The sequence below is a fragment of the Elephas maximus genome, chromosome 2 (assembly GCF_024166365.1).
Source record: "Elephas maximus indicus isolate mEleMax1 chromosome 2, mEleMax1 primary haplotype, whole genome shotgun sequence".
NCBI classification, from domain to species: domain Eukaryota; kingdom Metazoa; phylum Chordata; class Mammalia; order Proboscidea; family Elephantidae; genus Elephas; species Elephas maximus.
Genome location: NC_064820.1, coordinates 14,285,119 through 14,309,492, shown reverse-complemented (window position 1 = coordinate 14,309,492; position 24,374 = coordinate 14,285,119). Strand labels below are relative to the sequence as shown.

Here is a 24,374-nt window from a genome sequence, read left to right as displayed (position 1 = left end):
TTTTCAAAGTGTGAAAGTAATGATTAACATTGTTGAAATTTTCCAAAACACCTGGAACTGAGAATCCCTGCACAGTTGAGGAAGATGAGATCCAAAAAAATACTTTCCCCATGGCACTGTGATTAAACCTGAATGCTCTTGACTGTTAGGCCAGTCACACTTTGCTGCCTCAGCTTTCCAGTGTCCCGGTTGAAAAGAGAATAGGTGAAAAATGGGACAGAACGAAATTTCTTTCCCAAGACAAATTGAGATTACTGTGTTTTTCCTGAGAGACTCTTGTAACTATGTCTCGTGTGGACCATCAGTAACAAACAATACCAACGTTTTCAGTGGCTTACTCCAAGCAAAGTTGACTCAACCTCTCATGCTTCCTGGCATCCCGTTCCACAGAGTACACAACTTGCCATACTTCTGCTGTCCTGATCCCAAAGCAGGGAAAACAGAGAATGGAGGAACACGCCTCCCAAAAAGCAAATCGGTTGCCATTGAGTTGGTTCTGACTCATGGTGATACCATGCGTGTCAGAGAAGAACTGCGCCATAGGGTTTTTTCATGGTTGTGACCTTTTGGAAGGAAGCAAATCTCCAGCCTTTTCTTTTGAGGCACCTCTAAGTGGGTTCAACCCCCCAGCCTTTTGGTTGGTAACCCCATGCGTAACCATTTGCGCCACCAAGGGATTCTAGAGAAGCACGCACTGACTCTTAAACGCATGCAACCAGCCATAGTTTATTGGCCAAAACAAGTCATAACAGCAGGGCTGATTTCAAGTGATGCTTTCCCAGGTGAAAAAGAGAAATGGAAAACTGGTAAGCAGCATTAATATCTAGCCAGATCGGGTCAACTCTATCCACCTGAAGTTGGAAGAAGAATGCACTTGGTTCATATTAAAACTGGGAAGGTTGTCTGGGAATAAAGTCAAGTGCCAGAGTACTGACTTGATTGGGAATACATATTAATAAATGAAAAGGACTTGCCAAGAGAATCTTGCAGTAATTTGGTCAGAAAATGAATCATTTGGAACTTAGCACCAGTCATAGCTAGGTAACTATGGGTTATAATGGACATTTAGTAATAGAGACCTTTTTAAACCATAATGTACAAAGATCTATATTAAAAAAAATCTTTGGTGCAGAATATGAATAAGATTGAATCGTTTTATGATATTAAAACATTAAATGCACCCTCATCTTCATTCCCATATGCAAGACTATTATTTCATCTATATTTTATGGAAACTATCAAGAAAAGGAAACCCTGGTGGCGTAGTGGTTAAGGGCTATGGCTGCTAAACAAAAGGTCGGCCGTTCGAATTCACCAGGCGCTCCCTAGAAACCACAGGGGGCAGTTCTGCTCTGTCCTATAGGGTTGCTATGAGTCAGAATCGACTCAGTGGCAATGGTTTAAAAAAATTTTTTTTTGGTTTATCAAGAAAAAGCTATCCAAGTCAACACAGTATCCAAAAATAGCACCCTCACCTTCCTGTAATGCTTATGAAGTGCTTGATTTTTTGTATCGCTGCGCCCTGTTCAGCAAGCCTTTAAACATCGTGAAAGAGACAAAATTTATCTCGAAGTCTTGTGATTGCACCTACGCTAAATTAGCAATGTATTCTTTTCTCTAATTTCTTAGTAGCTTTGAACATTATTTGGAGATGGTTGCCCGAGAACACTAGGGGTTTGTGACAAATTGTAGACTCTGAGGGACCAATATAAACCAACATAAATAACAGCTGGTTCCAACTTATGGTCACCTCGTGTGTGTCAGAGTAGACCTGTGCTCCACAGGGTTTTCAATGGCTGAATTTTTCAGAAGTAGGTTGCCAGGCCTTCTGAATTGTCTCTGGCTGGACTCTAACTTCCAATCTTTTGGTTAGCACCCAGGCATGTTAACCATTTATACCACTCGGGGACTCCACTGTCAGGGTCAAGATTGAGTAAGTCATGGGGCTAGGGCAGGCCCTGTGGCCTGTCTTATTGATCCCTGTGACTATCTGAAAGATCATCATAAAATCCCTGTAGGCTCAGAATTATGTAATGAACCGTAAGAGAACACGAAGATTGTCACTAAACCCTATATTAGTTACCTACTGCTGCACAGCCCATTGCCCTAAAACTGTTGTCATTGTGTGCTATGGAATGATTCTCTCTTGTAGTGACCCTATGGGACAGAGTAGAACTGCTCCATAGGGTTTCCTTTACAGAAGCAGATCACTGGGTCTTTACTCCTACAGAGTGGCTGGTGGGTCTGAACCACTGACCTTCTGGTTAGCAGCTGAGCACTAAACTCTTGTGCCACCAGGCCTCCCCACCCTGAAACTAAGCACCTTAAAATGACAAATATTTATTATTTCAGGGTCAGGAATCCAGGAGCAGCTTAGCTGGATGGCCCTGTCTGAGGGTATCTGATGTTTCAGTCAAAACATCAGCCAGGCCTGCCTCATCTGAAGACTTGTCTGGGCTGGAAGAACTACTCCTAGGATAGCTCATTCACATGGCTATTGGTTTTAGACCCTAGCCACTTGCTGCCTGTTGCCAGAGGCCTCAGTTTCTCTTCACATGAACCTCTCCATATGGCTGCTTGAGTTCACACAACGTGGTAGCCTGCTTCCTGCAGAGTGTGTCACACCAGAGAGGTGAACATAGAAGTTGTCTTTTATGACCTGGTCTCAGAAGCCATCTACCACAGCTTCCTCCATAATCTTTTTGTAAGAAGTCACTAGATCTAGCCCACACTCAAGGGGAGAAGAACTAAGCCCTACTGCTGGAAGGGCAGAGAGACAATGAAATTGTGAATGGAATTTAAAATCATTGCACTCTCCCAAACCAAGCCTAAAAGGACACAAAGGTAGTTAAAACGAACAAGCAGGTAGAATGCATATGCAGGCTAGAAGTAAAGTGTTTTCATTAAGAGGTAATTGAAAGAGGAAAAAAAATCTAGGAGTCTTATTTTGAGAAAAAGAAAATTGATAATAAAAAAATACTGCAATTTTGGCTTGATGGGGGAATGTTTTTATTTGTACAAATTAAAAGTTAAAACAGAAAATAAATTGGCAAAAGTAGGGTTAGAGTTTCATAACCACCTTTTCATATTACCTAATCATTCATTCATTTAAAAACTATTATCATATACTAGGATGTTAGAACCCCAAAGTATATTTAATGAGTATATATGTGTATGTATATACATAAAAGAAGAGAGGCTCTTGGCTATGTAACCTTCACAAGTAAACCCTTTTGTGCACATACAGTTTAGATTCAATGCTTAAGCGAAGCTTTACTTTTTTTCTTAAAGTTGTGTTATAATAAGTGAATTATATCACTTAAAATTTTAAAATTTCTTGTCTGTGTATAAAGAATGTTAACATTTCTTGGCAATCTAAAAAAATTATTATGGATCTGTCCTGTTGTTTGATTTTTGTTCCTTTCAGGTCAGTAGAGAGATTTATTTGGACAATTTCCAAATCAATGGGAGCTATTGAAGTTGTATAAGAATGGTTGAAAGACTGAATCCTATAATTAAATTGAAAACACTGACTGGAAACCTTCCTGCAGTCATGGGTTAAACATACTAAGAAATGCAGATAAATATTTACGGTGTGAGATTTTGTCCTTGACTGCCCATTGATAGCAATTCTGGGGGGAAAAAAAGAAATGTGTGCTTGAGTACCAGTATCCTGAGAACTTGTGACGTGACAGATAGATATTTGCAATCAGCATGAAGGGTAAATTGCCGTAATTTGAGTGGACACTTTCAAGTACTCAGAAGTAAGAACATGTCGCGGGCCAGTGTGTGGCTGGCAGTTTGGGGCATTCTGCTTAACAGATTGTGACAGTCGGAGTTGGTAATTCACAGTGGTCAAATTGCTGTGGCTGTGCATTCGGCCATCATTTTATTCTGTGCCAGATTTTGTCACGTAAGTCTGTGATGAAGTAGAGGCATATAAAATGGACAGCTGCGTATTTGTCTAAAATATTATTAGGGAGGCTATTTGGGGAGGCAGGTTGTTTTTAACATAGAAACTTTGCTGTTGCTGAGCATCTTGCACACAGACGCTGATGTATGAGAGGATGGTACGTCTTTCAGAACAGCGTGAAGGGAAACCCCAGCACCTGCGACATTTGGCAGAGGCAGCCTGTTCTGGCCGCTCACTAGGAGCAATGAGCACTGTATTAGGAGCCGTGCTGAGCATGCTTCATTGAAGTTTGAGCCAAAAAGTAGTCATTCTACCACCCAGCCTGTTCGTTATAGAGTGTATTAGGACTTCCCTTCATATTTAGGAAAGTCAAATTTAAAATACTGTGCCCATTTCACTTTCTGTTCAATTTACAGTCATTGGGATGCTTCTCTTAAGTTGCAGAATCCCAGATTTTGGTATAAAGGGAGGTGTCCCTATAGCTTAGGCAAGTCATTAATCATCTGTTGAAGCAGCTGTAGTAGATGGGGTGATTGGACTGGCTATCAATTTCAGAAGTGGGCTGCTATCACTTTTTTTTATTTCAGATGAACCTTGAAATTTTGTACTGTCTTATCATGATTATTAATTTTAACCAGCCATATTGCCATTGTAAATGTAGACATTGGTGTGAGTAGTTGGGATGGCCACTACATTTTTACCCTCAGTCATAGCTGACATCACTGATAATAATAATTCAGGTGGCCCTTAAGTCTGTGTGATGTTTAGGTTGGCTGCCTCCCCCTCAGCTGTAAGTAGTTCATGCAATGATGCCGAACGGGTTTGCAGACCATCGAAATGTATGTAGCCTCCTACCATTCCCGATGCTCTGAACACGCAGGAAGAACAATTCTACCCTTGTGGGTTACATGGGAACCTAACACTCAGGTCCCAACAGCTCTGCTGTCATACCTTCCACCACAGCAACAGATTACCTTGTGTCTGTGGGTCTGCAAGTGATGGCTCACTCTGCACCCCCAAGGTATTGTGTAGAACTGGCCATTTCTCCAGCTTCTTTATGGCTGTGCCTTGCTGGTGCCTTTGCATGCTTAGAATAGGGCTCAGTGCTTCTTCCTCTGCTTGTGTGATGCATCCCATAAATTTCGTGAGATTCAGTTTGCAGGTATCTAGTTGCAAATGTCAACTACCAGAAGCCCAAGAGCCTGCTTGATTGATGGCTGCGCCTTAGAAGCAAGCTACCCAGGGTGTACATTCTCAGGCTTGAGCAGGACAAAAGCCTTAGATGGGTCCTGGGATTTCTGACAAGCACATTTCTGGAGTGAAAATGGAGGGGTGGCATTTCAAATTATACACAGAGAAATGCTCAAAATGTGAAGCCCACTTTACTCACGTTGCATGCTCCAGTAAGCAGCCATTATTGATTTCACACTAATAGTTCATCCATTAACCCAACAAATATTTGTAAACTGACTGCTATATGTTGGATACTAAGGTAGGTGTGGAAAATTGAATGTAGACCAAGACAGACTGAGTTTCTGCCCTAATTGTATTTAGTATTGACAACTATTAATTATTATATTGTGTATATTATTGTGACAAGCTGTAATTTTACGTTTCTGTTTAAAAAGGAAGAAGTCAGGATGGCTTTGTTTTTATGTGTGTGTAGTGCGTCCGAGCGAGAGTGACGCTCTGCAGATTTCTCTTGGTGATGGCATACAAGTCACAAACAGAGACTCACGAGTTAGTGACCAGCATGATTACGCAAGTGAGGTGCTCAGTATTGTTCTCCATGACACTAATTTGTAAAAATCCACACCTTCTACTTGCCCCACTATTAATAATAAGTTTTTATGCTTATTCTTTAATTTTATATAATTGATGCCTTTTAAATATCGCCTGTGGCCTGGAATATTATAAAAATCAAGTATGTTATACTTATTTTTAAAACATTAGGTTGCTCATATTGAAACATACATTTTAAATAGCAATATTTGGAGTATTCTGATGGCCAGTTTCATTATTCCCTTGGGTGTAAAATGATGGAAAATTATGAAAGTGATAATTTTGGAAATAAAGCTAAAAGTAAACCTGTTGTCATAATATTTTTGTGTTTTAAAATGTAGGGTCATGGAGCAGGGAGGGGGATTGTTTTAAACGAGATTGTTGTCATTATTAGCTGCTGTTGAGTTGGCCCTCAACTTATGGCAATGCTGTACTCAATGGGCCATTACGATCCATGCAGTTCTCACTGGCTGATTTTCAGAAGCAGATCACAAGGCCTTTCTCCCTGGTCTGTCAGTCTGGAAGCTCTGCTGGAACCTGTTCTTTATCATAGCTACTTGCAAGCCTCCAGTGACACATGGCTGGAGGCTCTTGTGTCAATCATCCATGTATTCATCCAGCGTTCTTGTGACACTGTTACTTGACCTCCTGTTCTCCATTTTAGCAACAAGTTCCTTTGGTCATAATCCAGGAATAGAACCCAAGTCTCCCACATGGTAGGTGAGAATTCTACCACTGAACTACCATTTGCCTCCGTTATGAGGACGGGAAGCATTTGTTTGTTCTGTGGGAGCCTGAGTGAAAGACATAAGGCTAGGTCTGGCAGCACACAGGTGGCAGGAAGTTGAGGAAATTGACATAAGAGAGTCTTTAGAAGTGGCCATTGGGTAAACATAAGGGAAAAGGTGTGAGAAGGGTAATAAAAGTTTCTAGCTCTCTAAAATAAAAGGTCAAAGGAACTTCCTTGAAGAGATAATTAAAAAAAAAAAAAGATTTGAGAAGCAATGCTTAAGTCATCAATCTTTATGTTCCCCAACTGACATCAAAGTGTAATTTCTGACTGGAGTTCTCAGCTGCCCAGATGTAAAAATCAATGAAGAGTCAGAGGTGGGTAAACCTTGGGTTGAAGGTTTGCAGGGAAGATCACTTTCTCCTCTCCCAAATCTGTTTCATCTGTAGTCTCCGCGTCTTGACTGATGGCTGTTCATCCAGATCAGACCATTGTAAGCATCTGGACTCCTATATTTTTGGCTTACACGCAACATGCAATCTATCAGCAACCCAGATGGTTCTCCCTTCAGATTATATTCAGAAGCTAATTGCTTTTCACCATCTCTCCTGTCCAGGAGTAAATCTCTGAGTGAAAGACTACACTGCAGAGTTGACTATTACGAGTCAGTCAGCACCACCAATATACATTTCTGCAGTGATGGAAATCCAAAGATGCACTATCCATTAACAGTAGCCATGCACTACATGCTGCCATGGAGCCCTTGAAATATGGATAGTGCAACTAAGGAACTGCATTTTTATTTTATTTAAGTTGGTTAAAATTTAAATAGCCACATGTGGCTAGGGGCTACTGTACTGGACAGTGCAGGTCTAGCTAATGAAATAGTTATTAATTCCAGTGGGATTCAAAGAGTCTACACTCTGAAATTTGAAAGAGGTGGGACCTGTTAACCTGGGGAGAGGAAGAAACCGTCCTGTATAGTGTCAAAGCTCAAGGACCATGGGAGTGGCAGAATGAGGAGAGAGTAAAGAGGATAAGAGAGGATAGTTACAAGGAAGAACAAGTAGCTCAGGAGTAGCAAACATTGGATTATGACCAAAAGAGCTTGTTGCTGAAACGGAGAGAAGGAGGTCAGGTAACAGTGTCATAAGGATGCTGGAAGGACACATGGATGACTGTTTGACACAAGTGCCTATCAGTTATATTGTGGAAGACGGTTATGTCTTGAAACCAAAGTCATCAGTTCCAGGGAAGAGGTGCCTGGAGACTCTGCTAGAGAAGAAGCAAGTTTGAATACTGAAAAACAGAGTAAAGGTTTTGAGAATGATGGGAAGAAGTCAGCACAGTGTGACATTGGATGTGGTCCCTGAGTTGAGAGTGAAAGACTTTGGCCTTCCAAAATGCAGAAAAGATTTTAATGTGTAGTCAAATATAATGTAAAATTATACTGACTGATGTTTGGGAAGTTGTGAAGGATTTCATTTTACTTGGATCCACAGTCAACACCCATGGAAGCAGCAGTGAAGAAATCAAACTACATATTGCATTGGGCGTATCTGCTGCAAAAGACCTCTTTAAAGTCATTAAAAAAAAAAACAAAAAAGTCACTTTAAGGACAAGGTACACCTGACCCAAGCCACGATGTGTTCTGTCATCTCGTGTGCGTGAGAAAGCTGGACAATGAATAAGGAAGACTGAAGAAGAATTGACACCTTTGAATTGTGGTGTTGGCAAAAAATATTGAATATACCATGGACTGCCAAAAGAATTAACAAATCTCTCTCAGAAGAATTACACCCAGAATACTCCTTAGAAGTGAAGATAGTGAGACTTTGTCTCCCATACTAGGGGCATGTTATCAGGAGGAATCAGTCCCTGGAGAAGGATATCATGCTTCGTAAAGTAGAGGGTCATCGAAAAAGAGGAAGACCCTCAATGAGCTGGATTGATGCAGTGGCTACAACAGTGGATTCAAGGATAACAATGGGTTTTAGGATGGCACAGGACCGGGCAGCATTTCCTTCTTTTGTACATAGGGTTACTATGAGTGGAAGCCAACTTGAAATCGAATCTGTTCACATAGATGTGGGTACAGAGCAGGACCACTTGGGCCCAAGAACTGCTAGTTGTGTTGTTTTCTTCTTTCTGGACATAGACTTTGACAGTGTCAATTTCTGCCGGAGAGCTAACCTACCTAAAAGCTGGAACAGTTCCTCCCACACTATTATAACTTTTTCTCGTGTTGGAGGTAGGTCTGTCTAAAATGTAGTCTGGGTAATTGCAGAATATAATTATACTATGTGCATAAATATCCATAGCTGCCATATGTCTGTCAGTTTGTTGTACTGCGGAGGCTTGTGTGTTCCTATGATGCTGGAAGCTGTGCCACCTATATTTAAATACCAGCAGGATTACCCATGGCTGACAGATTTCAGCTGAGCTTCCAGACTAGGAAGACAGTCTACTTCTGAAAAGCATTAGCCAGTGAAAACCTTATGAATAGCAGCAGAACGTTGTCTGATATAGTGCTGGGAGATGAGTCCCCAACATTGGAAGGCATTCGCAAGACGACTAGGGAAGAGCTGCCTCAAAGTAGAGTAGATCTTAATGACCTGGATGGAGTCAAGCTTTTGGGACTTTCATTTACTGATGTGGAACAACTCAAAATGAGAAGAAACTGCTACAAGCACTATTAATAATGAGAATGTGGAATGTACGAAGTATGATTCTAGAAAAATTGGAAATTGTTCAAAGTGAAATGGAACTCATAAAGATTGTTATCCTAGGCATTAGTGAGCTGAAGTGGATGACAACTTGAGGAGGAATGGCATTGCATTCATTGTCAATAAGAACATTTCAAGGTCTATCCTGAAATATAACGCTGTCATTGATAGGATAACACTCAGACACCTACAAGGAAGACCAGTTAATAAAACTATAATTCAAATTTATGTACCAACCACTAAGGCCAAAGATGAAGAAATTGAAGATTTTTTTCCAGCCTCTGGAGTCTGAAATTGATGGATCATGCAATCAGGATGCATTGATAATTACTGGTGATTGGAATGAGAATGTTGGAAATGAAGAAGAATCTGTAGTTGGAAAATATGCCCTTGGCGATAGAAATGATGCCAGAGATCTCATGATGGAATTTTGCAAGACAATGACTTCTTCATTGCAAATACATTTTGTACCAATATACATGGTGACTATACACGTGGACCTCCCCAGATAGAATACAGAGGAGTCAAATTGACTACATCTGTGGAAAGAAATGATGGAAAAGCTCAGTATCATCAGTCAGAACAAGGCCAGGGGCCGACCGTGAAACGGACCATCAATTGCTCATATGCAAGTTCAAGTTGAAACTGAAGAAAATTAGAACAAGTCCATGAGAGCCAAAGTACGACCTTGAATGTAATCTCAGCTGAATTTAGAGATCATCTCAAGAATACATTTGATGCACTGAACACTAATGACCGAAGACCAGACAAGTTGTAGAATGACATCAAGGACATCCTACGTGAAGAAAGCAAGAGGTCATTAAAAAGACAGGAGAGAAATAAAAGACCTAAATGAATGTCAGAAGAGACTCTGAAAGCTGTTCTTGAACTTTGAGTAGCTAAAGTGAATGGAAGAAATGATGAAGTGAAAGAGCTGAACAAAAGATTTCAAAGGGTAGCTTGAGAAGACAAAGTAAATATTATAATGAAATGTGCAAAGACCTGGAGTTAGAAAACCAAAAGGGAAGAACATGTTCAGCACTTCTTAACCTGAAAGAACTCAAGAAAAAATTCATTCGTCAAGTTGCAGTATTGAAGGTTCTAGGGAGAAAATTTTGAAAAACGCAGGCAGCATCAAAAGAAGATAGAAGGAACTACACAGTATACCAAAAAAAATTGGTCAGTGTTCAACCATTTCAGGAGATGGCATATGATAAGGAACCAGTGGTACTGAAGGAAGAGGTCCAAGCTGCATTGAAGGCATTGGCGAAAAACAAGGTTCTAGGAATCGACGGAATACCAATTGAGATGTTTCAACAAAGGAATGTAACATTGGAAGTGCTTACTCATCTATACCAAGAAATTTGGAAGACAGCTACCTGGCCAACTGACCGGCAGAGATCTGTATTTATGCCTATTCTCAAGAAGGGTGATGCAACTGAATGTGGGAATTATCAAACAATACCATTAGTATCATGTGCAAGTAAAATTTTGCTGAAGATCTTTCAAAAGTGGCTGCAGCAGTATGTGGGCGGGGTACTGCCAGAAATTAAGTGGAATTCAGAAGAGGACATGGAAACAGAGATATTACTGCTGCTGTCAGACAGATCCTGGCTGGAAGCAGAGAATACCAGAATGATATTTACCTGTGTTTTTTGACTATGCAAAGGCATTCAACTGTGTGGATCATAACAAATTATGGATACTATTGCAAAGAATGGGAATTCCAGAATACTTGATTGTGCTCACGAGGAACCTGTGCACAGATTAAGATGCAGTGGTTTGAATAGAACAAGAGGATACTACATGGTTGAAACTCAGGAAAGGTGTGCGTCAGGGTTGTATCCTTTCACCAAAATTATTAATCCATATGCTGGGCAGATAATCTGAGAAGCTGGACTGTATGAAGAAGAACATGGCATCAACATTGGAGGAAGATGTATTAACAACCTGTGTTGTGCAGATGACATGACCTTGCTTGCTGAAAGTGAAGAGGACTAGAAGCACTTACTGATGAGGATCAAAGACCACAGCCTTCAGTATGGATTACACCTCAACATAAGGAAAACAAAAATCCTCGCAACTGGACCTATAAACAACATCATGATAAATGAAGAAAAGATTGACGTCAAGAATTTCATTTGACCTGGATCCACAATCAACAGCCATGGAAGCAGCAGTCAAGAAATCAAAGGATGCATTGCATTCGGGAAATCTGCTGCAAAAGACCTCTTTAAACTATTAAAAAGCAAAGATGTCACCTTGAAGACTATGGTGCGCCTGACCCAAGCCATGATATTTTCAATGGCTTTATATGCCTGCGAAAGTAGGACAATGAATAAGGAAGGCTGAAGAAGTGATGCCTTTTAATTGTGGTATTGGTGAAGAATATTGAATAGATCATGGACTGTCAAAAAAAGGGAACAAATCTGTCCTGGAAGAAGTACAACTAGAATGCTCCTTGGAAGCAACAATGGCGAGACTACGTACGTCCCACATACTTTGGATATGTTATTAGGAGGGATCAGTCCCTGGAGGACATCATGCTTGCTAAAGTAGAGGGACGTCGAAAAAGAGGAAGACCCTCAATGAGCTGGATTGACATAGTGGCTGCAACAATGGGCTCAAGCATAACAATGATTGTGAGGATGGCACAGAACTGGGCAGTGTTTAGTTCTGTTATACATAGGCTCACTATGAGTCAGAACTGACTCAAAAGCGTCTAACAACATCACGTGCATAAAGACTTCTTATGGGGTAATTGTATGAGATATTGAAGAGGTTCTAAAGAAGCAATAGGACTAATAAACCAGTGGGAAATAAACCAATGATGTTACTCATAGTCAAAGAAATATAAAATACAAAGACCTGCATTTTTCTATATTGAGCTGGTAAAAATTCAAATGGATATTAAAGGCCAGTATTATTGAGGTTTTGGGGAGGGGACACTCTCCTGACACTGGTGCACAGACCTGCTGGCTGAGCCGGTAGCAGGAGGGTTTGCCTGTGGGGATCAAAAGTCAGAAAAACACACAGGTTCCCTATCCCTTTAGTAAATGTAAAAATGGGGTAAAATGGTTAAGCACGCGACTGCTTACTAGAACAGCAGGCGATTGGAACCCAATAGCCACATTTTAGGAGAAAAGTGTGGCAGCCTGATTATGTAAAGATTTACAGCTTTGGAAACCCTACAGGGCAGTTTTACTCTGTCCTACAGGGTCACTGTTATGGATTGAATTGTGTCCTCCCCCCAAAAATGTGTGTTAACTTGGATAGGCCATGTTTCCCAGTATTAGGTGTTTGTTGACTATTGTGTCATCTGATGTGATGTCCTTATGTGTAGCAAACCCTGTCTCTAGGATGTTAATGAGACAGGATTAGAGGCAGTTATGTTAATGAGGCAGGACTCAATCTACAAGATTAGGTTTGTGTCTTAAGCCAATCTCCTTTGAGATGTAAAAGAGAGAAGCAAGCATAGAGACTCGGCGACTTTATACGACCCAGAAAGTAGTACCAGGAGCAGAGGGTGTCCTTTGGACCTTGGCTCCCTGTACTGAGAAGCTCCTAGTCCAGGGGAAAATTGAGGACAAAGACCTTCCAGAGCCAACAGAGGGAGAAAGCCTTCCCCTGGAGCTGGTGCCCTGTATTCAGACTTCTAGCCTGCTAGACTGTGAGAGAATAAACTTCCGTTTGTGGAATCCATCCACTTGAACTGTTTCTGTTATAGCAGTACTAGCTAAGACAGTCGCTATGAGTCAGAATCGACTCAGTGGAAGTGAGTTTGGTTTTTGATGATACATACAGATTGTTGTTGTTCCTGTTGTGTGCCTTTGAGTTAGTTCTGACTTTTAGTAACCCTACAGGAGAGAGTAGAACTGCTCTGTAGGGATTTCTAGTGTGTAATTTTTACAGGAGATTGCCAAGCCTTTTCTACCACGGACTGGCTGGTCGGTTCGAACCACTGACTTTTCAGTTTCCATGTGTTTGATTTTTCTTTTTCCTTGCTTTTTCTGTTATTGATTTCTACGTTTATGGCTTTATGATCAGAAAAGATGCTTTGTAATATTTCAATGCTTTGGATTCTGTTAAGGCTTGCTTTATGTTCTAATATGTGGTTTATTCTGGAGAATGTTCCATGTGCGTTGGAAGAGAAAGTATACTTTGCTACTGTTGGGTGGAGTATTCTGTATAAGTCTGTGAGATCAAGTTGGTTGATTGTGGCATTTAGATCTTCTGTGTCTTTATTGCGTTTCTGTCTGCCACCGAAAGTTTATGTCCTGTCCGTCACTGAAAGTGGTGTGGTGAAGCCTCTACTATTATTGTGGGGCTGTCTATTTCTCTTCTTTTCGGTGCTGTTAGAGTTTGTTTTATATATTTGGAGCCCTGTCATTGGATGTATAAATATTTATCCCTTTAATCATTATATAGTGTCCTTCCATATCCTTTGTGGTGGATTTTACTTTAAAGTCTATTTGTCAGAGATTAACATTGTCACTCCTGCTCTTTTTTGATTGTAGTTTACTAGATACAGTTTTCCTGTTCTTTGAGTTTTAGTTTGTGTCTTAAAGTCTAAGGTGTGTCTCTATAGGCAACATATAGAAGCATCTGACTACTCTGCCATCTTGGCCCTGCCTCTGTTCATGGTATATTATTGAGCAAAAATGAAAGTTCAGAAACACTACATTAGTACCGCATTATGTAAAAGTCAGGTATACAGAATAATATAGTAGAAAGAAAAATTTTTACCAAAGTAAATGTCATTATGTGGGATGACAGATTATTACTGAGAATTGCTCTTCCTTTATTTTCCTTTTATATTTTATAAAGAAAATTTTTTTGTGTGTAGAATAGTGTTTAGGGGCCAATACAGGTTATGAGAAAAAAACAAACAAATCAAAGAACACTTAAATAAGAATAAAAATGCCAAAGGCCTGAGTTTTAGGCCCACTTGTATTCCGTAATAACTTTGAGGCCTTAGACAATTACTTTATCTAAAAAAATATGTTGATAATACTACTGGCCCAGAGCTTGAATTAGCAAAGGCCCAATAAAATTTAGAGATCACAAAAATTAAAATAGTAATTTAAAATATGTATGCCTTCTCCGTTCTCAATTTGAGGCTCTCCTTGTGTGGAGCTCCCTTGGCAAGCTGTTGGCACCAGTATAACTGGAGATGAAAGGCCAAGGGTAGGTGTCCTATTGACTCTGCGTACCAGCCAGCCAGTTGCCCGAGGTAGAACTGTGTTTTGTATATAGGGTTTTCAGTGGCTGATTTTGAAGAAGTAAATTGCCTGGCATTTCTTCTGAGGAGCCTCTGAGTGGACTCAAATCTCCAACTTTTTGATTAGCAGCCAAATGAATTAACCATTTGTCCTGCCAAGGGACTTCAGCTATGCACATAAGCTGCTACTTTCCTTCTCACTTTCTTCCCCTGCTTTCTTCCCCCTTATCTCAAGCTTATCCTAAATTGAAGGTCATGGGTTTCAAGCTATTTTATCTGTGCAGAGCAATCATTGATCCATATCCTATGTAATTATCAGGCTTTGTCAAATTAGAAATCCACATATAAAAGAAAGTTGAATATGCAAATATACTCTAGTATTGTCTTCCCAACCACAGCAGTATAATTATTTAAATATACTCCTTTCATCCTGTTGGTATCCATCACCTGAAATACTTTGAGCTTTTAGCCGTGGTTATCTTTTGCCAAATCATATTTAATTTGATGCTTATTCTTTGCTCATTCTTCCTTAAATTTTATTTCCCCAAACTCTCCCATATTTTATGTTTGTGAGATATTTATTTTTCAAATGCTATTATAATTCCTATTGGTAATATTATAAGTAATTTACTCCTAAAAATAGAAACTTAGACTGTTCAATGAGAAACATTTTCAATAAAATTCTGTGATGGAGCCCTCTTAGTTCAGTGTATCCCTAAATTATTATGTAAATGTGGCTAATAACATAGTGCAAGGACTGCTATGAAAATTATGTCACTTGGTATGAAACCCGAGATGATCAGATACAATATAGCAGGAAATATCTTTTAATATTCACACACCACTAGTTCCTGGAGTTGCGTGTAATGTGTAGTAGTTTTAGGGAAGGAAATAACCTTTATTCTAGTCTTTTTTTCAGGTGGTATTTTTGTAGTAAAAATTGCCCTCCATTCGTTAATTATTGCTTCCTCTGGCAATTAATGCCAAATGTAATAAATACTTCTATCCATTTATTTGCGTGAGAAAGACAAGTACATATTGAACAAAATAACTTTCGAACATCCCGTCTTTAACATGCACGTCTCTTTGTGAATTGGGGCTATTGTTATTTGAGTTTGTCCTTTATTTCATAAATAAACTCAGACAAAAGAAACTTCAGCAGATGGTTCTTGCCAGCTTTGAGTTCTCATTGGTCACAGAGTAGGAATGTGGTAAATATTTGTGGAGTGGACTAGTTATTTAATATATTTCACAGTGTTCAGTATCTTGTTATTAAGGCATTTCCTTAATTATCAATAAATTTGTAACAGTTTATTTTGTGTGATTTCCTTACAAAGAAGAATATCCGATAGATTTCCTTTTGACGTGAAATATGGCGGTATGCCAGGAGTAAATTTATCTAAAACAGATATAACATGGTAGTTTGACTAGTGTCAGACCCAATAATTTTTTACCTCTCTACTCTTTCTTACAATCTTACTTGTACTTCCCTTCTCATCCTTTCTGTCCCCTCTTACCTCAAAGACAAAGCACAGAGTTGAGAATGTGTTATGGAATTTGGTTGGGGTTGGTATTGGAGGAGTCCCCAGGTAGTATAAAGATAAAAGTGTTTAGCTGTTAATCAAAAGGTTGGAGACTCGAGTTCACCCAGAGGCACCTTGGAGGAAAGGCATAGTTCACTACTCCCTAAAAATCAGCCATTAAAAACATTATGGAGCACAGTCCTACTCTGACACACATAGGGTTGCCATGGGCTGAAATCGACTTGATGGCAGCTGGTTATGATGTAGGAAAAAACATTTCACTTATTCATATTGTTCTCCTCCTATAACTATGTCACGTTCTTTCACTGCAGTTCATAATTTTTATTTTTCCAAAGCGTACTGCCAGAATTCCATTGTCATTTTGTATGTTTACAATGATGACATCTGATGATATTAAGCCTGTCCCCTTACATTGCAGGAGCTATGCCTGTCCCAGACCAGCCTTCATCAGCCTCAGAGAAGACCAGTTCCCTGAGCCCTGGCTTGAACACCTCCAACGGGGATGGCTCAGAAACGGAAACCACCTCTGCCATTCTTGCGTCAGTTAAAGAACAGGTAGAAACTTTCCATTTTTATTATGTACCTATGAGCAGATTTTAAAAATGGATTTTCCTAGGTATATGGTAGTGATTACATTACGTTGGAAGAAATTTATGATTTTGGGGGCTGTTGGAACTCACTAGATAGCTAATATTAAAAGGTGATTATAAATGCTTTGACTCTTGTCTTTCAATTCATGGCTTAGGCAGCTTCCCTTGAAAAAATACTTTTTAGAAGACAAAAAAAAAATTCTCCTTAGGTAAAATATGGGTAGGTTCCTTGTTGGACTTAGCATTTATACCACTTAATTGATGGAGCTAAAGAATTGGTCTTTTGAAAATATAAAGCCTAGTAAACTGTCCAGATAGACCCAGGAGGCTGAAAAATCAGTATGTGTTACACAGGTCGAATACATATTAAAAAGAAAACCCGGTGCCATCGAGTCAATTCCAACTCATTGCGAGAATACGTATTAGGTCAAGGAAAATTGGTCTTCCCAGTGTTTCTAAGATGGATCTGAAAGAATATTATTTTAAAATTGTCCCTGTAGAACTAATCAATGTCTGAATGATTACCCTCCCAACATAATTTTGTCATAAAAAATGAATAAATAAATAATTTTAGGTTTAAAAGAAATGGTTTCCTGAGAATCGCGTTCCCTGTAAATGGAAGGGGCTTCAACAATTATAGAAAAGCTGGAAGATTAAGATTAATTTACTTCTTCTAGGCTCGGTCTAGAATAGAAATCAGTATTTCTTTAAAAAAGCAAAAGTATCCTGTGTTTTGGTTTTGTGGTCCAGTGATGCTGAAGTAGCAACAGTAAGTGGGCGAAAGTGACATCAATTCGCTCATCTCTAGGAAGGGTCTCAACAGAGCAGTAGCCTAAAATGGGCCAATTATGGTCAGCTGCTCAAGGAGAACAGGGGCTCTAGAGGAGCTTGGTTTTGTTTGGTAAGTAGGAGTTGAGTTAGGCAAGAATAGGATTCAGCCTAAATGTCGAAGCTATCAGTAGAGTAGCTAAGGGAAGATCCCGCAGACAGAAATAGTGCGATTAGTTGGAAGTGTGCCACTAGACCTGGAAGTGTGCGGTTAAGTGGGTAGACAGAAGAGAGTTAAATGGTTGGAATGTCTAGTTTGTGAAAATGACAAGTGAAAAATTGGACTGAGGCTTAGACTTTACTATTTGAGTAGTTAGCTTCCAAAAGTCCATCCACGAGAATTTTTGGAATACTTCTGAGGGATAGTGGAAGAGGAAGGTTCATCTCATATTTTCTCTCTTATACTCAAAATACTGTTTTGTCATAGTTGGGTTTTGACGTGGTTTCTTGTTCTGGTGTGATCTGGAAGTCTCGTTAGGCCACTAATTACAATAATGACAAAATTTAAATGTAAGATGGCTCCTCGAAACCCTTGATGAGAAGTTTATGAAAATTTATTATGAAAAGATTTTTTTTTCCAATTATAAAAATTCATTGTTCATTTTTTTGTTGTGCTTTAGGTGAAAGTTTACAGCTCAAGTTAATTTCTTATACAAAAATTTATGCATATATTGTTTTGTGACATTAGTTGCAATCCCCACACTGTGACAGCACACTCCCCCTTTCCATTCCACACAGGGAAATGGGGTCCCTGTGTCCATTCAGCCAGCTCCTGTCCCTTCCTGCGTTCTCATCCTGCCTTCGGACAGGAGCCACCCATTTGGTCTTGTGTATCTGATTGAACTAAGAAGCACACTCCTCACGTGGATTATTTTTGTTTTATACTCCTGTCTAATCTTTGTCTGAAGAGTGGGCTTTGGGATTCATGGTTCATTTTTGAGCAGCAGAGGTGAGATTCTTTGTGGCAGAAAGCTAATGTGGGGAGGAATGGAAGCCTGTCCTGGGACTAGAGATAGAACGAGTTGAATTGCCCAGGTGTGAGGCTTGGGTGTTGAGTCCTTAGTGTGGCGTCTGCCTCCATGAACGCAGAAATCAACAAGCAGAAAATTCCATGAACTTCCTTGCCATGGCCTCATGCGGTCAACCAACCTGTTGCTTCATTGGGGGATTTTTGTCCTAAGTTATTGTTAAGATTTTATTTCTCTCTTTTTCTCAGGTACAGAATATTATCTGTGGAGTTAAAGCTAAGTTGGAATAGAAAAATGTGTGTGTAAATATACATATGCCAAGATTAAGAAAAAGTGACTTTAAAAAATTAATGTCTTCTATGATTCTTAATTATATGCATAATATATTTACGGATCTGTTCACATAAAGAAGATAACTGTCTTTGTCCTATTTAGGTTGCTAATGGAAATAAGCTTTCTTGAGTTAAAAATTCTTATCATTAAGTTAAGGAGTTTCCAGGAAGAAATTTGACGGCGTCACATAGTTGTACTACTGTAGTCCTGTCTGTGTCCTGGGAAGTCAGTGCTGAAGGAGGGAAGTCATTCCTTTGTCATAGAAGGCAAATATCCTGAGTTGACTGCCATGTAATAGATTGCCTAATTACTCATTCAATAACCAGATGGAGCACCTTGTATAGGAGCGACACAATAAAGTGTGATTAAGGAAATACATATGTAATGAGAAGCCTGTCTGATAGAGTTCATTGGAATAAGTTGTTAATAGGACTTAGAACACAAGTCCTTTGGCAGTCAATATTTCATAGAAGGGATTTCTAGTTTATAACCATAGATTGAAGCTTAAGTCATGCCAATCAAGTGAAGTAAGCTGCATGTAGCACACATTATGGCTGAAGTATTTGTTGACCGAATCCTTGATCACAATAGTCATGTACTTCTCAATGAAAAGGTCTTCATGGCTTTTTTCTTCGCTCTAAATGTTCATTTTGATTAACTCTTTAACTGGTAATCTTAACACTTTCATGTTATCATGAACAGAACCATGATTTATGCTGCAATCTATAGGTAATTTTCTGTATTTCAGACACATCTGTTTCATCCAGCATTTATCAAGTCACTCCTCCTATGTGGCATTAAGAGAGAGACACCTAGTCCCCACTTCCTCGCCATGAGTGAGTGTCCTTCACCAGAAGAGGGAGAGAGGATGGAGGTTGGCCACATGGATGCCTCAGTCAGAGCATTTGGACTAACAGTTGAGAGAGTGGATTGGTAGCCATGATTATAAAGAGGAGACAAGAATGGTGTGTGGTTAAAGGGGTGAGAAGGGTCAAGGGTTCCTTCTTTTACTGATGGGAGATATTCCAGTAGAGAAAGATAATTTAATGACGCTTGATAGAGAGGGAATAATTACATGGGAAAAACTGGTGAGTAGATGAGTACAATTGGGATCCAGTGTGCAAATTGACTGGCCTCTGGAGCAAAGACAGTTTATTGATTAGAGCAGGAGTGAGGACAAAGATTCAGGTAGGCTGGTACCTTAGGACTAGTCATCAGGTGGACACAGCTTGTTCTGAGTTGAAGCATTTTTGGAGTCCATGGAGAGCAGGGCTTTGTCGAGATTAAGAGGGAGAGAGGCATTGGAGTTGAGGGATGCAAGTTAGTAATGGTAATGCTGAATCTTAGAATTGACATTGAGTAAAAAAGAAAGGGAGTAGAAGACAGAAAACTTGGTAGGGGCAATGGATTTGTGATCAGAGTGAATATGAAGATTTTTGGCATTGGAGTTTTCAATAAATTTGCCATATTGATAGTTATAGCTTGAGATGGGCATACTTAAAAATTTGGGATTCTTGGTAATGTCAAGACTTAGGTTATGACTTTTGGAAATAAAAGATCAAAAACTGAGAAGGAGCTTGTTGTCTAGTTCAACCATGAAAGCTGGCAATGATGACAGAGTGATGACAGGAGCAGTGGTGATGAGCAAGAGAGTGAGCTGTGGCTCAAGTCACCAAAGGGTGGGGAGGAGGGACCAGAAGTTGTTTCTTGATCGTGATAAGTACAAGCATGTTTGCTTGTGAGTGAGCTGAGAATAGCCACCCTGATACTCATTTATTTGTTTTCATTGAAAGTTTTTTTTTTTTTTTTGTAATGAAACGTTGGGCTATGCTGTTAGAAAAAAAATTCCATCCAATCATATCATATAAAGTTTGTGCTTGTTTTATCTTAAATCAGTATGAGTAAGGCTTTGCGCTTATGAAAACCATGACTTTTCTAGACATATACTTCTGTCTCAAAATAATATTTATTTTCCTTCAGTTGACCAGTGTGTCATTTGATCACCCTATGCTACCAAGAGTTAGCATTTAAAAAGCTTTCTTATGTAAGTTCCAAAATTACGGGGGTATTTTTAGAACCTTTAGATCTCACATAGTTAATTGAGTTTTGTCAATTGCTGTGGCTCAGGTACATCATTCCACCAGTCAAATACATTTTGATAATAAATAGATGAAATGGAACATATCTAGGTGCACAGTAGTATATGCCAACGTGTCATTTTTGTTGCATTTATTTGTGTTTATGAAGTGCCTTCAGTGTGCCTAGAACTGTGTTTCCACAGGTGATACACAGATGCTAGAGTTTATCTTCAGGTGCTTACTAAAACCCCTTGCCGTGGAGTTGATTCTCACTCATAGAGACCCTTTAGGACAGAGTAGAACTGCCCCACAGGGCTTCTGGGGAGTGGCTGGTGGGTGGAACTGCTGACCTTTTTGTTAGCAGCTCTCAGTCTTTAACCACTACACCACCAGGGCTCCAAGTAGTTAGTACTGGAGTTAAAACTACAAGACAAAGATGTAAAAAGAGTTTATAAACACAAGAGAAAGATTAGTCCTAAGGACCAGTGGGCCACAACTACCACAGCCTCCACCAGACTGAGTCCAGCACAACTAGATGGTGCCCAGCTACCACCACTGACAGCTCTGACAGGGATCACAACAGAGGGTCCCAGGCAGGGCTGGAGAAGAATGTAGAACAAAATTCTAACTTACAAAAAAAAGGACCAGACTTACTGGTCTGACAGAGACTGGAGAAACCCCAAGAATATGGACCCCGGACACCGTTTTAGCTCTGTAATGAAGTCATTCTTGAGGTTTATCCTTCAGCCAAAGATTAGACAGGCCCATAAAACAAAATGAGACTAAAGGGGCATACCAGCCCAGGGGCAAGGACTAGAAAGCAGGAGGGGACAGGAAGGCTGGTAACGAGGAACCCAAGGAGAGAAGGGAGAGTGTTGTTGACATGTTGTGGGGTTGTTAACCAGTGTCATAAAGTAATATGTGTACTAACTGTTTAATGAGAAGCTAGTTAGTTCTGTAAACTTTCATCTAAAGTATAATAAAAAAAGAGTTATACAATGTAAACAATAGGATACAAATTTTTAAGAAAAATCTCTATGAATATATTATCAAATTCCATAGATTTGTACAGATAACACACAGTGCTTACGATTGACACCATTTATAACTGCAGACACTCCATTGCTACACTAATTACTCTTATTCTTTAAATTCCATAAGAATTGTAAGTCATCATTAGAGGAACTTTATAAAGTACCAATACTTAGAATACAGGTAATTTCAATGTAGTCAAATAAAAATTCTCACTTTTATTAATTTTTGTTATTATACTTAATATAGGGCTGTAGGAATAATGGCATGTCTGAGCTTCTACGATGGGCCAAACCACTATACTGCCCACTTTATGTGCTATGGAGCCCTGGCTGCTAACCAAAAGGTCGGCAATTCAAATCCACCAGCTGCTTTTGGAAACCCTATGGGGCAGTTCTACTCTGTCCTGTAGGGTCAGTATGAGTCAGAATCGACTGGACAGCAAGGGTTTTTGTTTTATTTTCATGTTGTGTTATATGAATAAACTAAGAAAGTATTTTAAAAAATGTATGTTGTATAAAATCTAAAGAAATCTTGTTCTTTTACGTTGATTCATGTATGATGATAACATATTTTTAGTTAGCTCCTACACTGACCCTGTATAACACAAATATTACTGAGAAAGAGCACATCATTAAATGTTCCCTTAGTTAATATTTTTCCAGGGCCACGTATCATTGCAAAATTTTTCACCTTTATTAGTGTTACTATTGCTTGCAACAATAGTTTCTGATAACACAACATAGAAAACGACCTATAAACTATTAATCAATGTTCACACCGTATTTTGGAAAAGCGTGTAATGGAAGTAATGAGGAAACTATTACCCATGAAAAAGAGGAAATTATAGCATCTGTAGGAAAGGTCGAGAACATAGAGAAGGTTATCTGCAAAGACCAGTGAACTTTATACTCATTTATTCAGAGAAGAAAAGAATTAGACATATCTTAATGCCACAAGTTGAACTTTCTCCATATTTCAAAATTAAAGTCAGTATTACTGAATTGCTGATTTTTAAATGTATTTCTTGTTTCAAGCCAAATATGGATTGAAAATAAATTAAAAAAAAAGCAAGCATGATTTCCCTTTACTTTTCAGTGATAGATGGTAGGCTGTGTTAAGAACAATGATTGTTTCAGGATGTGAATCGAGATGGTAAGGCACAGGTCCAGGAGGGTTTAGAACTGGATCACAGCAGATTGCGTAGTTCATAATAAGTGGGGGTTCCAGGTGAGGAAGGCTAGAGCTTTAGGGTCAGCAAGGATCAGAAAGCTTTGCAAATATCACATGCAGAGGATGGCACTACTGTTAGTTACCATCCAGTTGGTTCCAACTCATAGGAACCTTGTGTTGCCTGGTGCTGCACCATCTTCATGATCACTGGAATATTTGAGCCCATTGTTGTGGCTATTGAGGGTTTCCTCCTTTTCACTGAACCTCTCCTTTACCAACCATGATGTCCTTTTCAAGCAATTAGTCTTTCCCGATGACATGTCCAAAGTAAGTGAAATGAAGTCTTACCATCCTTGCTTCTAAGGAACATTCTGGTTGTATTTCTTCTAGGAATGATTTGCTGATTCTTTTGGCTATCCATGGTACATTCAGTATTCTTCCAGACGCTACGGGTCAAATGTATCAATTCTTCTGTTTTCCTTTTTCATTGTCCAGCTTTGGTATACATATGAGGTGATTGAAAAGACCATGGCTTAGGTCAGGCACACCTTAGTCTGAGCACTTGGTGGGTAGATAGATTGACCAGATTGGGTCTTTAGACTTCCAGCAGGGCACAGAAAGAACATGAGTGGTGTATAGAGTCCTGGGATTCCATGTAGGAGGGAAAGGGATGGTCAGGTCGCGCAGACTGATGGGATTGGCAGGGTTTGAGGTGGGTCTGTTTCCATGTTGAACTTTTGCATTAGAAAAATGAAGGTTGAATCTAGAGATCAAAGAGAAAACCCATAAATACATGTATAAGTTATTGGGAATGAATGTTTCAGTCACAGGTGAACAATTCTGGAATACTGTTGGGTAGGTTCTCTCTCTCTGCTTCATGCATATGCACGTATGTATGTTTTATTCTTCCCTATATGTTTTTTTTTTATATGTTGTTTTGACTTCCCCTTCCCCCAAAAATGAATTTTAACTTTAAAATTTTAGTTCGTAACTCTTCTTAAGACACTATGTATTTAACCGTCTTTCTAATAACCCCAAACTCCATTCTAAGGGTTAACTCATTTAGTGGCCTTCTGCTTGATTCCTTTGATGGTGCTAGTTGTTAGGGTTTATAGGTCATTGGAGAGGGTGAGGAAACCCAGGTGGGGCAGTGGTTAAGTGCTATGGCTGCTAACCAAAAGGTCGGCAGTGCTCCTTGGAAACCCTGTGGGACAGTTCTGCTCTGTCCTGTAGGGTCACTATGAGTCAGAATCAACCCAGTGGCAGAGGGTTTGGTTTTTTGTTGTTGTTTTTAACTCCAGTCTCTGCTTCCTTTTTCACGTGATCATCTTCCTGTGTGTCTGCCTGTCTGTGTCTCTTCCCTTTTTATAAGGACACCAGTCATGTTGGATTAGGGCCCACCCTACTCCAGTCTGACCTCATGTGAACTTAACTAAGTACATCTGTAAAGACCTTA

The 24,374-nt window shown here is 39.5% G+C and overlaps 1 protein-coding gene across 2 annotated transcripts in view; it reads left to right on the top strand.

Moving 5' to 3' along the window:
- The window catches only part of CTNND2 (catenin delta 2), a 1,201,869-nt gene that overhangs the window by 183,506 nt on the left and 993,989 nt on the right, over nt 1–24,374 (top strand). For both annotated transcript variants that reach the window (XM_049861022.1, XM_049861014.1), the window contains exon 2: nt 16,335–16,471. In XM_049861022.1, coding sequence (XP_049716979.1) covers nt 16,335–16,471 — 137 coding nt within the window. The remainder of the gene's footprint in view (nt 1–16,334; nt 16,472–24,374) is intronic.